Genomic DNA, 13338 nt, shown 5'->3' on the forward strand with positions numbered 1-13338 from the left:
ATGACATAATTTTATTCTTCTTTATGACTGAATAAAACTCCATTTTGTAGATATATCATATTTTCTCTATCCATTCATCTGTTGATGGACACCTAGGCTGGTTCTGTAGTTTGACTATTGTGAACTGTGCTGCTGTAAACATGGGTCTGCATGTATCACTGTAGTAAGATGACTTTAATTCTCCAGGATAAATACCAGAGAGTGGTACAGCTGGGTCATATGGTGGTTCCATGCCTAGTCTTTTGAGGAGCCTCTATACTGATTTCCAGTGTCGTACTAATTTATAGTCCCACCAACTGTGTAAAAGTATTCCTTCTTCTTCACATCCTCTCCAGCATTTATTATTATTTGTATTCTTGATGGCTGCCATTTTGATTCATGTGAGATGAAATCTCAGTGTAGTTTTGATTTGTGGCATACTTTTGATTATAGAGGTTTCCCTTAATGATGCCTTTGGAATTTATTTTAGAGTAAAAATAGGGTAGAGATCTACTTTTTTTTTTTGACTAAGGTTACCTGTTTTTATTAACATGATTTAGTAAACATCCTATTATTTCCCAGTGATAGGAATGATGTGCATTGTCACTCTTACCATCCAAAGTTCCTGAGTTAATTTGGGTTTAGTCTTTTCCAGAAATCCATCTGCTGATGTGACACTAATGTACTGTTTATTGTAGCATTGGAATATGTCTGAGTGGGCTTAGTTCTTTTAGTTCCTTTTTATTAACACCACCTTTTTTTTTTTTTTTTTAAACAGAACTTTTCTGCCTTTTCTCATGTTTGTTTTCCATAAAATTTTAAAAATTGATTTTTCTGGTTCTAAAGAAGAAGCTTGGATATTGTTGATTTAATAACTTTCCATGAAAAAAAAAAACCCACTATCACAGGGAATGTGAACATTAACTGCAGGTTGCATTCTGATTTCAGACATTAATTGTAAAAATGTATATATCTTTGATTGTTGGAAACTTAAATATAGACTGAACAGCACAGGGTAACATTGGATTCATAACTTTACAACCCAGTCCAAGCTCACCACAAAAAAAAAAGACAAAAAAAAAAAAAAAAAAACTCATGTTTTTTTCAATGAAGCACACCAGTGGTGTGAGCACAGCATGTTTTAATACATGCAGTATTGCATTTCAGAAAGGGACACTGCTTGGGCATTATAGGGAAGATACTTTCCATTTCTCCAGAGAGTTCTGATGTATCATATCTGAAGAGGCCTTGGGATAGGGTGTCTTCTGATCAGGCAGTCAGATTGACCTTTGACAAATTTTTCCTGGCAGTAAAAATGTTTTTTCTTTTTTCCCTAACAGGCAGCCTTGTTTGCACTCCAGAAACTTTTTGAAGAGAATTATACTCCCCGGCCTATCTTTGTAAGTATAAAATATTTTACATGACATATTTTTGTTTTTTATTAATAATTGTCATTTTGAACATAAACAACCCCTTCCCCTGGCAAAGTAGAATGATTGAAGTGATCTTTTGGAAACCATCTACTTTAACTTCCTTTGTTCACCTCCTTCTGACACTGTTTCTAGGTCAGTAGCAAACACATGGCAGTGGGCTTTTCACAAGAAGCCCCCTTAAAGCCAAAGGCTTAAAGACCCAGTCTCATTAGGGCCGGGGAAGGATGGGCTTGCATGTTGACTGCCGAGTACCCAGTGCCAAAGATACTAGACCCCACGGCATTAACTCAGTAGGCTGGCCTCTGTGAGAATTCTGCTTGGTAAGCGTATGACAGAATCAAACAGGGGTGTTAGATAAATCAGGTATTTAACAGCAGGAGACTGGGATTACCTGGTATCCCTGGAGAAACTCCTCCAATGGGTCTGACGTGGATTTGTGATTTTTTTTTTTTTTTTGGTGGCAGTTCTGGGGATTAAACCCAGCACCTCACATGTGCTAAGTAAGACTCTCTCACTGAACTATATTCCCAGTCCTTTTTTAAAAAAATTTGAGGCAGGGTCTCACTGACTTGTCCATATTGACTTTGAACTTTAATCTTGCCTCAACCTCCCTAGCAACTAGAATCACAGCTTGTGCCACCACACCCAGCTAGACGTGTGACTTCTGCTCTTGGGGTATTGACTTTGTCTCAGTGACTTTCCCTTTCCTGTTTCTGTGGCTTACTACCTCCTCCCCGGGCCACTTGGCATAGATTCATTCTGACCCTTCTTGAAAGTGCTGCCTTTGAGTTTGAGTTCCACATTTCTCTTCCTTATAAAAGAATAAGGAATACCAGCTTGTTCGTTTTATTTTGTCTTTTGGGCTGTATTCTTCACCTGAGTTTATATTGTTGACTTTGTTTCCCTTGTTGATTCAGATTTCAGGGACGATTGTTGATAAAAGTGGGCGGACTCTTTCTGGACAGACAGGAGAGGCATTTGTCATCAGTGTGTCTCATGCAGACCCACTCTGGTGAGTGGCTCCCTTCCTTGACTCTTTCCTCTTTGGCAGATCTTTTCTAATCGTTGCACATATGACCTGGGCGGGGATTACTTCCCCATATTTCTGTTGTACTACTTCTATGATGTGTTGACTTTCCTCGGATACTTTCAGATGTCTCCTCAAGGACTTACGAAGAACTGCCAAAATGGGTCACTGAAGGTTCTGGGCAAGCTGTCCCATTTCCAGGCGGTCAAATGCTTTTTCATTCGTAGGTGCCCCCCCTGTAGTTACGACTATACTTGGCTAGGTAACACTTTGATCAGTCAGTTACATTTTTAGATCAGTGCTTTGCAAATTTTAGGGCAATACCCCCTCCCTCTTTGTGGGGCAATCAGAACTTGGAGTAAAGTGGGAAGTTCAGGTTTTTATCTTTTATCAATCTTACAGACTGAGGGGTCTATAAGATTTACAAGGCAGCATTCAATGTGAAAAAGTCAGTATGTAAGGAACTATTGCTTATGGACTCATGGTTATCACAGAGTGTACATATTAATGAAGAACAAGGGGATAGAACCCTGTGTTATTAATATAGCATTTATTGAAATCCTTCTATGTGTCCTGGTGTATTGGCATATGTGAAATAGTCCACACTCAGAGAAATAAACTATGTAAGTTAAAAGAGAAAATAAAAGTGATTTACAAAAATATAAAGAAAATCTTGCTATACATAGAGATTTGCTCTATAGAGAAGGTATTGTTTGAGATTTATTGGAAAACATGAAATTAGAGTTTGCTAAGCCCAGAGTGGCAAGATAGATATATCAAAAAGAGTTCATGTCAATAGGAAAACTGTATCATTTACAGAATGTTTCTGGGTATGATGTTTCATTTGAATTTTAACATAACTTTGAAAACAGTTTGAGTTAATGGAATTATTTCCATCATTGAACAGATGAAGAACTGACTGTTGAATCGACAAGTTAGAACTGGGTGCAGTGGTGCTCGTCTATAATCCCAGCTACTTGGGAGGCTGAGGCAAGAAGATCACAAGTTGAAGGCCAGCCCGGGCAATTTAGCAAGATCCTGTCTCAAAATAAAATATAAAAAGGACTGGGGATTTAGCTCAGTGGTACAGCATTTGTCTAGCATGCATAAGACCCTGGGTTCAATTCTTGGTACCACCAAAAAATAAAAAGGTTTGAAACTAAGTTTGGGAAAAAGTCAAGCATACTTTCTAATGATAGTATCCAGGTGACAGTACTGTAAGATTGAAGAAAAAGTTAAATTACCAAATGGAACTGGTAAAATAGCTGAACTTATAATAAGTGTATTCAAGGGTTGTTAGTCATACATTGAACTTAGCAATTTTTTGGTTTTTGTTTTTGTTTTTAACTGGGGATTGAACCCAGGGATGCTCTACCATTGAGCTAAACCCCTGGTCCTTTTTCTTTATTTTTAATTTTTTTGATACATGGTCTCACTAAATTGCTGATGTTGACCTCAACTTGTGATCCATTTGCTTCAACCTTCCGAGTCACTGGGATTATAGGTGTGCACCATCTTGCCTGGCTGGACCTAACAATCACACATTTGAGCAGAAGGTACAGAAAGTTCTCACACACTCCCTTCCTGGCCCTTGAAGACCTCCTGTGTCCCCTGTTACTAACATCTTGCCTTGGTATGGTATGATATGTTAAGATACCAACCAACATCAAGACATTATTAACTGAAAGACATAGTCTACACTAGAGTTCGTGCTTCATGTTTATATGCTATGAATCTTTGAAACACATATTAACCATTTCAGTATTGTACAGAATAGTTTTACTGCCCTAAAAATCCCGAGTTTCATGTAATTCATCCCTTTTTCTTCCCTGCTGGCGACTAATCTTCTGATTGTCTTATATATAGTTCTGCCTTTTTTGGAATGAAATATTGTTGTAATCATATGGTGTGTAACCTTTTCCCTTAGCAATATGTATTTGAGCTTCCCCCATGTCTTTTCATTCCTTTTTAGTGCTGAGTAATATTCTGCTATCTGAATGTTAACTGAATGAACAGTTTTTTTGTAGTGAAGAGCATTTTGGTTGCTTCTAAGTTTCAGTTGAAAGTGAATAAAGCTGCTATGAACATTCATGTGCAGGTTTTTTTTTCTAGATATTAAGTTTTCAGCTCATTTGGATAAGTAACGCGCATGATTGCTGGGTCGTATATTTAGTTTTGTAAGAAACTGACAAACTGTTTTTCAAAGTGGCTGTCCTTTTATTTTGGCGGGGCGCGGGGGTAGTACTGGGAATTGAACCCAGGGGTGCTCTACCTCTGAGCTACATTCCCAGGCCTTTTTATTTTTTATTTTGAGACAGGCTTTCATTAATTCAACAAGGCTGACCTTAAACTTGTGATCCTTTTGCCTCAGCTTCCCGAGTAACTGGGATTCCTGGTGGGTGCCACCAGGCCCAGCATGGCTGTACCTTTGTGACTCCCCTCTAGCACTGAGTGAAGAGTCCTGTTACTCCCCATCCTTGCCAGCATTTGTTGTCACTCTCTTGGATTTTAACCATTCTAATAGGTGTATAGTGGTATTTTATTTTAATTTTCAATCCCTAATGACGTAGGATGTGGAGCAATATCATGTGCTTATTTTCCATTTTTATATATTTTTTGGTGAGTTATCTGTTCAGATTTTTTGTGCATTTTTGTATGTAGATTGTTTTCTTAATGTTTCAAAAGTTTTTTTATGTATTTTGGATACTGTCCTTAATCAAATATGTTTTATAAATATTTTCTCCTTGCCTGTGGTTTGTCTTTTCATTCTCGTTTTTGTTTTTGTGGTAATGGGAATGGAATCCAGGGGCACTGTGCCACTGAGCTACATCCCAGTTCTTTTTACTTCTGATTTTGAGACAAGGACTTGCCAAGTTTCTGAAACTGACCTTGAACTTATAATTCCTTCTGCCTCAGTCTCACCTACTGGAATGACAGGTGTGTGTCACCACACTTGGCCATGTTTTCCTCCTCTTAACAGTGTCTTCTAACTGCTGAGCAGTTTTTAATTTTAGTGAAGAGCAGCGTAAATTTTCTTTTTTCTGTTTTGTATTCTGTTTTTGATGTTTTTTCTAAACACTCATTGCCAAACCCATCACCTAATTTTTCTCTGTAATTATCTTCCAGGATTCTAATTTTTTTTGTACCAGGGATTGAACCCAGAGCATTTAATCGCTGAGCCACATCCCTGGTCCCCCGTCCCCTTTTTGTTCTTCTTTAAATTTGGAAACAGGGTCTCACAGTTTTGCTGAGGGTTTTGGTAAGTTAGCCAGGGTGGGCTCAAATCTGTGATCCTCCTGTCTCAGCCTCCCAAGTCTTGAGATTACAGATATGTGCCACTGTGCCTGGCAAGATTTATTTTTTTCAAAGGTGGATGTCTAGTTGTTCCAGTTCCACTTATTGATTCTCCATTGTGTTGCCTTTACTCCTTTGTCAAAGATCAGTTAACAATTTTTTGTGAGTTTATTTCTGGGTGTTCTGTTCTGTTCCATTGACCTCTTTGTTTTTTCTTTCACCAACACCACCCTGTCTTGATTACTTTAGCTTTTTAATCGGTTTTGAAGTCAGGTAGTGTCTGTTCGTTGCTGTTGTCCTTCAGCTTTCAGGCTGGGTCTTTTGCCTCTGTGTATAAATGTTAGAATCATTTTGTTGATATCCATAAAATAACTTGCTGGGATTTTGATTGGGATGGTGTAAATATAGATCAAGTTAAGAGAATTGACATTTTAACAACGTTGAATCTTCCTATTCATAAATGCAGTATCTTTCCATTGATTTTAATCAGCTTTATTTCTTTCACTAAAATTTTATAGTTTTCCTCTTTGAGATGTTGTACGTGTTTTATTATTTAAGTTTAAGTATTTAATTTGTTTTGGTGCTGATGTAAATAGTTTTGTTTTTTTATTTCAAATATTAGTTGCTCATTGCTATTATATAGGTAAATAATTGGCTTTGGTATATCTACTTTTTGTTTTGCAGCATTAGTATATTTGCTTATCAGTTGTAGGAATTTTTATTGACAGAGAAATTCAGCAAAAACAGTTATGCAGTCAGTGAACAAAGACAGTTTTACTTCTTCCTTTCCAATCTGTCATTTTGTGTAGCTTTTGTTTTGCTTCTTTTATTGTGTTAGCAAGGGTTCCCAGTACAAAGTTGACTAGGAAATGAAAGTGGACATTATAGCATTGATCTTTAAAAAAAATTTTTTTTTTAGTTGTCAATGGATATTTATTCATTTGTTTATTTACTTATTAATTTTTATGTGGTGCTGAGAATTGAACTCAGTGCCTCACGCATGTTAGGCAAGTGCTCTTCTACTGAGCCACAACTCCAACCCATCGCATTGTTCTTGATTTTACGGGGGAACATCTTCTGTAATCCCATCCTTAAGCATTATTTTACTTGCAGTGTTTTTGTAGATATTCTGTATTATTTGAGGAAGTTTCCTTTTAGCTGAGAGGGTGTCCCCCCCATGGGTGTTTATTATTAAAGAAGCTTCTTTTATTGAAATAATTTTAGACTTTATGAAAAAGACAGTATAGGGAATTCTAGTATACTCTTCATCTGGTTTTCCCTAATATTAGCATCTTACATGACTAAGGTACTTTTGTGAAAACTAAGAGTTTCTTACTGTTAACCAAACTCCAAACTTTATTTGGATTTCAAGAATTTTTTTCACTAATGTCCTTATTCTACTCCATGATCCAATCTAGGGTACCACATTGTACTTAGGAATCATAACAAAGAAAAAAGGAAAATATGAAAACAAAGGATCACATGGCCCAGCAGCTTCATGGTTGTTTCTGAGTTCCAGAAGGCCTTAGGGGCCCCCACTGCAGGGTAGCAGGGACTCTACTTGTGGAGCTGGGACTAAGTTCTGCTTTTCTGGACTTCTAGGGTGGGATGGTTTTTTGAGTTAAATTTTTATAAGTAATGGTACTTTTCTGGCGTTTCTGTCTCATAGTATGCCATAGACAATCTGTAAACTTATTTAAGGGGTCATATGCATAGGCAGGGTCCTTTAACTGTAAATTATCTGAAGTTGGAGTTATGAAAAGTATTCAGTGCTGCATGGAACCTCAGTGAGATGGCTTTGTAGCTGAATAAAGTGCTTTGAATTTGGAGATTTATTATCTGTTTGGTTTTAGGTATATTCTTTTCTATCATAAGTTTTTTTTTTTTGTTTGTTTGTTTTTGTTTTGTTTTTTTTTTGCGGTACTGGGGATTGAACCCAGGGGCTCATGCTTGCAAGGCAAGCACTCTATCAACTGAGCTATCTCCCCAGCCCAATCATAAGTTTTATGTGCATAAACACACTGAATGAAAGGTATCTTCTTACTGTTTTTCAGCATTGGATTAAATTGTGCTCTGGGTGCAGCTGAAATGAGGCCTTTTATTGAAACCATTGGAAAATGTACAACAGCCTATGTTCTCTGTTATCCCAACGCAGGTATGTATTTCAAGGGGCAGATGTATGTACACAAGGCATGGTAGATCTTATTAGAAGAGTTTGTTTTATAGGTCTCAGTGTATAGTTGATGCTGAACAGGGAATTATTTTCCAAATGAATAGTATTTGGGTCTAGACCAGAGTTTCCCTTGAGAGCTGGAGTAACAGTTTGGCCCAGCCTAAAGCTTCACAGTAGGACAGAACTGTGGGGAATGTGCCTTGTCACACAAGCTGCCAAAGCCTTGCCTTTGGTGACTGTGCTTACATGTGGATGTGGCCAGCCAGATTTGCCAGAGATGAGGACAGAGAGCCTTTTCTGCTTCATTCTTAGTGGACGAGCAGCAGAAGAATCTTGTGTGTTATTTGCTCTTTTCTTACTAAAAGATGTACTTGGAGTTTACTGAGTATAAAAATTCTATTGGCACTTGTAGATAATTCTCAAACCATCCCGTTAAATGTTGGTTACCTGTTCTGGGTTAGCCGGATATTCCTGTGAATATTATTGAGAGCCGCTCAGGTACTTAGGGATTAAAAATAACTTTGCAGCCTTCCTTCTCCAAATATATACATCTTTTTATACTTTTAGAATTTTTTATTTTAATTTATTTTTATTGTAAACAAATGGGATACATGTTTCTGTTTGTACAAGAAGTAACAGCATATCATTTGCATAATCATACATTTACATAGGCTAATGTTGTTTGATTCATTCTGTTATTTTTTTCCCTCCCCCCACCCCTCTTTTCCCTCCCCCCCACCCCTCTTTTCCCTCTATACAGTCCCTCCTTCCTCCATTCTTGTCCCACTCCCACCCCCCATTTTGTGTCATCATCTGCTTATCAGCGAGTTCATTCATCCTTTGGTTTTTTGAGATTGGCTTATCTCACTTAGCATGATATTCTCCGGTATCATCCATTTGCCTGCAAATGCCATAATTTTATTATTCTTTATAGCTGAGTAATATTCCATTATATATATATACCATAGTTTCTTTATCCATTCATCAGTTGAAGGATGTCTAGGTTGGTTCCATAATCTGGCTATTGTGAATTGAGCAGCTATGATCATTGATGTGGCTGTATCTCTGTAGTATGCTGATTTTAAGTCCTTTGGGTATAGGCCAAGGAGTGGGATAGCTGGGTCAAATGGTGGTTCCATTCCAAGTTTTCTAAGGAATCTCCACACTGCTTTCCAGAGTGGCTGCACTAATTTGCAGGCTCACCAGCAATATATGAGTGTACCTTTTTCCCTACATCCTCGCCAACACCTATTGTTGCTTGTATTCTTGATAATCGCCATTCTAATTGGGGTGAGATGGAATCTTAGTGTAGTTTTGATTTGCATTTCTCTTATTACTAAAGATGGTGAACATTTTTTCATATGTTTGTTGATTGCTTGTACATCTTCTTCTGTGAAGTGTCTGTTCATTTCCTTAGCCCATTTGTTGATTGGGTTATTTGTATTCTTGGTGTAGATTTTTTTGAGTTCTTTATATATTCTGGAAATTAGTGCTCTATCTGAAGTATGAGAGGCAAAGATATTCTCCCACTCTGTAGGCTCTCTCTTCGCATTGCTGATAGTTTCCTTTGCTGAGAGAAAGCTATTTAGTTTGAATCTATCCCAGTTATTGATTCTTGCTTTTATTTCTTGTGCTATGGGAGTCCTGTTAAGGAAGTCTGATCCTAAGCCAACAAGTTGAAGATTTGGACCTACTTTTTCTTCTGTAAGATGCAGGGTCTCTGGTCTGATTTCAAGGTTCTTGATCCATTGTGAATTGGTTTTTGTGCAGGGTGAGAAATAGGGGTTTAGTTTCATTCTGTTGCATATAGATTTCCAGTTTTCCCAGCACCATTTGTTGAAGAGGCTATCTTTTCTCCATTGCATATTTTTGGCACCTTTGTCTAGTATTAGAAAATTGTATTTATTTGGGTTTGTGTTCGTGTCCTCTATTCTGTACCCTTGATCTACCTGTCTATTTTGGTGCCAATACCATGCCGTTTTTGTTACTATTGCTTTGTAGTATATCGTTCTGGTATTGCGATACCCCCTGTTTCTTATTCTTCCAGATGAATTTCATGATTGCTTGCTCTGTTTCTGTAAGGTACATCATTGGGATTTTAATTGGAATTGCATTGAATCTGTATAGCACTTTTTGGTAGTATGGCCATTTTGACAATATTAATTCTGCCTATCCAAGTACATGGGAGATCTTTCCATCTTCTAAGGTCTTCCTCAATTTCTTTCTTCAATGTTTTGAAGTTTTCATTGTAGAGATCTTTTACCTCTTTGGTTTGATTGATTCCCAAGTATTTTATTTTTTTTGAGGCTATTGGAAATGGAGTTGTTTTCCTCATTTCCCTTTTAGCTGTTTCGTTGCTTGCATATAAAAATGCTTTAGATTTATGCGTGTTGATTTTATACCCTGCTGTTTTGCCTAATTCATTGATGAGGTCTAGAAGTTTTCTGGAAGAGGTTTTTGGATCCTCTAAATATAGAATCATGTCATCAGCAAATAGTGACAGCTTAAGTTCCTCTTTTCCAATTCGTATCCCTTTAATTTCTTTAGTCTGTCTAATTGCTCTAGCTAGTTTCGAGGACAATGTTGAATAGAAGTGGTGAAAGAGGACATCCCTGTCTTGTTCCTGTTTTTAAAGGGAATGGTTTTAGTTTTTCTCCATTAAGGATGATGTTGGCCATGGGCTTAGCATAAATAGCCTTTACAATGTTCAGGTATGTTCCTACTATCCCTATTTTTTCTAGTGTTTTGAGCATGAAGGGGTGTTGTATTTTGTCGAACACTTTTTCTGCATCAATTGAAATAACCATATGATTCTTATCCTTAAGTCTAGTGACATGATGGATTACGTTTATTGATTTATGATTGTTGAACCATCCTTGCATTCCAGGAATGAACCCCACTTGATTCTGGTGCACAATTTTTTAAATATGTTTTTGGATACGGTTTGCCAATATTTTGTTAAGGATCTTTGCATCTATATTCATCAAGGATATTGGTCTAAAATTTTCTTTCCTTGATGTGTCTTTTCCTGGTTTGGGTATGAGGGTGATATTAGCTTCATAGAATCGAGTTCGGTAGGGTACCCTCCTTTTCTATTTCCTGGAATACTTTGAGAAGTATTGGAATGAGTTCTTCTTTGAAGGTCTTGTAGAACTCAGCTGAGAATCCATCTGGTCCCGGGCTTTTCTTGGATGGTAGATTTGTAATGGCTTCTTCTATTTCATTGCTTGATATTGATCTGTTTAAATCGTGTATGTCCTCCTGGTTCAGTTTGGGAGGAGCATATGTCTCTAGAAGTTTGTCAATGCCTTCGGTAGTATCAATTTTGCTGGAATACAGATTTTCAAAGTAGCTTCTCATTATTTTCTGTATCTCAGTGGTGTCTGTCATGATATTTCCTTTTGCATCATGTATTTTAGTAATTTGAGTTTTCTCTCTTCTCATTGTTAGTGTGGCTAAGGGTTTATCTATTTTGTTTACTTTCTCAAAGAACCAACTTTTTGTTTTGTCAACTTTTTGAATTATTTCTTTTGTTTCAATTTCATTGATTTCAGCTCTGATTTTAATTATTTCCTGTCTTCTACTACTTTTGCTGTTATTCTGTTCTTCTTTTTCTAGGGCTTTGAGCTGTAATGTTAGGTCATTTAGTTGTTGACTTTTCATTCTTTTCTGGAATGCGCTCCATGCAATGAATTTTCCTCTTAGTACCGCTTTCATAGTGTCCCAGAGATTTTGATATGTTGTATCATTATTCTCATTGACCTCTAAGAATTTTTTTATCTCCTCTCTGATGTTTTCTGTTATCCATGTTTCCTTCAATAGCATATTATTTAGTCTCCAGGTGTTGGAGTAATTTCTATTTTTTATTTTGTCATTGATTTCTACTCTCAGTCCATTATGACCTGATAGAACACAAGGCAGTATCTCTATTATTTTGCATTCCCTAGGGCTGCTTTGTGGCATAACATATGGTCTATTTTCGAGAAGGTTCCATGTGCTGCTGAGAAGAAAGTGAATCTGCTCGTTGATGGATGGAATGTTCTATATATGTCTATTAAGTCTATGTTATTGATTGTGTTATTGAGTTCTATCATTTCTTTGGTTGGTTTTTGTTTGGAAAATCTATCTAGTGGTGATGGCGGTGTGTTCAAGTCGCCCAGAATTATTGTGTTGTGGTCTATGTGATTCCTGAAATTGAGAAGGATTTGTTTGATGTACAGGGATGCACCACTGTTTGGGGCATAAATATTTACTATCGTTATGTCTTCCTGATTTATGGTTCCCTTAAGCAGTGTGAAATGTCCTTCTTTATCCTTTCTGACTAACTTTGGCTTGAAGTCCACTTTATCTGATATAAGGATGGAAACCCCCACTTTTTTACTGAGTCCATGTGCGTGGTAGGTTTTTTCCCATCATTTCACCTTTAGTCTGTGGATGTCTTTTTCTATGAGATGAGTCTCTTGCAGGCAGCATATTGTTGGGTCTTTCTTTTTAATCCATTCTGCCAGTCTGTGTCTTTTGATTGATGAGTTTAGGCCATTAACATTCAGGGTTACTATTGAGGTATGATTTGTATTCCCAGTCATTTGGCTTATTTTGGTTTTTATCCTGGCTTGGTGTCTCCTTTGAGTGGTTTTTCTCTAAGGTAGTTCCTCCCTTTGCTGACCTCCATTGTTGTTTTTCATTTCCTTCTCATGGACTATTTTGTTGAGAACATTCTGTAGCACAGGCTTTCTATTTGTAAATTCTTTTAACTTTGTTTATCATGGAAGGATTTTATTTCATCTTCAAATCTGAAGGTTAGTTTTGCTGGGTATAGGATTCTTTCAGAGCTTGAAATACGTTGTTCCAGGCCCTTCTAGCTTTTAGAGTCTGGGTTGAGAAGTCGGCTGCTATCCGTATTGGTCTCCCCCTATATGTAATCTGATGCTTTTCTCTCGCGGCCTTCAAAATCCTATCTTTATTTTGAATGTTAGGCATTTTCATTATAATGTGCCTTGGTGTGGATCTGTTGTGATCTTGTGCATTTGGTGTTCTATAAGCCTCTTGTGTTTGATTTTCCATTTCATTCTTCGGGTTTGGGAAATTTTCTGATAGTATTTCATTGAATAGGTTGTTCATTCCTTTGGTTTGTATCTCTGTGCCTTCCTCAATCCCAATAATTCTTAAATTTGGTCTTTTCATGATGTCCCATAGTTCTTGGAAATTCTGTTCATGATTTCTTACCATCTTCTCTGTTTGGGTGACTTTATTTTCAAGATTAAATATTTTGTCTTCATTGTCTGAGGTTCTGTCTTCCAAGTGGTCTAGTCTTTTGGTGATGCTTTCCATTGAGTTTTTTATTTGGTTTATTGTTTCCTTCATTTCAAGGATTTCCATTTGGTTTTTTTTTTTTGAGAATCTCTATCTCTTTGTTGAAATGATCTTTTGCT

At 37.0% G+C, this 13338-nt stretch overlaps 1 protein-coding gene across 2 annotated transcripts in view; it reads left to right on the forward strand.

Annotated features, from left to right (window-relative positions):
* Nucleotides 1-13338, forward strand: part of MTR (5-methyltetrahydrofolate-homocysteine methyltransferase) — a 93949-nt gene that overhangs the window by 16999 nt on the left and 63612 nt on the right. For both annotated transcript variants that reach the window (XM_079107035.1, XM_079107036.1), the window contains exons 7-9: nucleotides 1320-1379; nucleotides 2330-2424; nucleotides 7788-7888. In XM_079107035.1, coding sequence (XP_078963161.1) covers nucleotides 1320-1379; nucleotides 2330-2424; nucleotides 7788-7888 — 256 coding nt within the window. The remainder of the gene's footprint in view (nucleotides 1-1319; nucleotides 1380-2329; nucleotides 2425-7787; nucleotides 7889-13338) is intronic.

This window comes from Sciurus vulgaris (genome assembly GCF_902686455.1).
Source record: "Sciurus vulgaris genome assembly, chromosome: 12".
In the NCBI taxonomy this organism is placed as follows: Eukaryota; Metazoa; Chordata; class Mammalia; order Rodentia; family Sciuridae; genus Sciurus; species Sciurus vulgaris.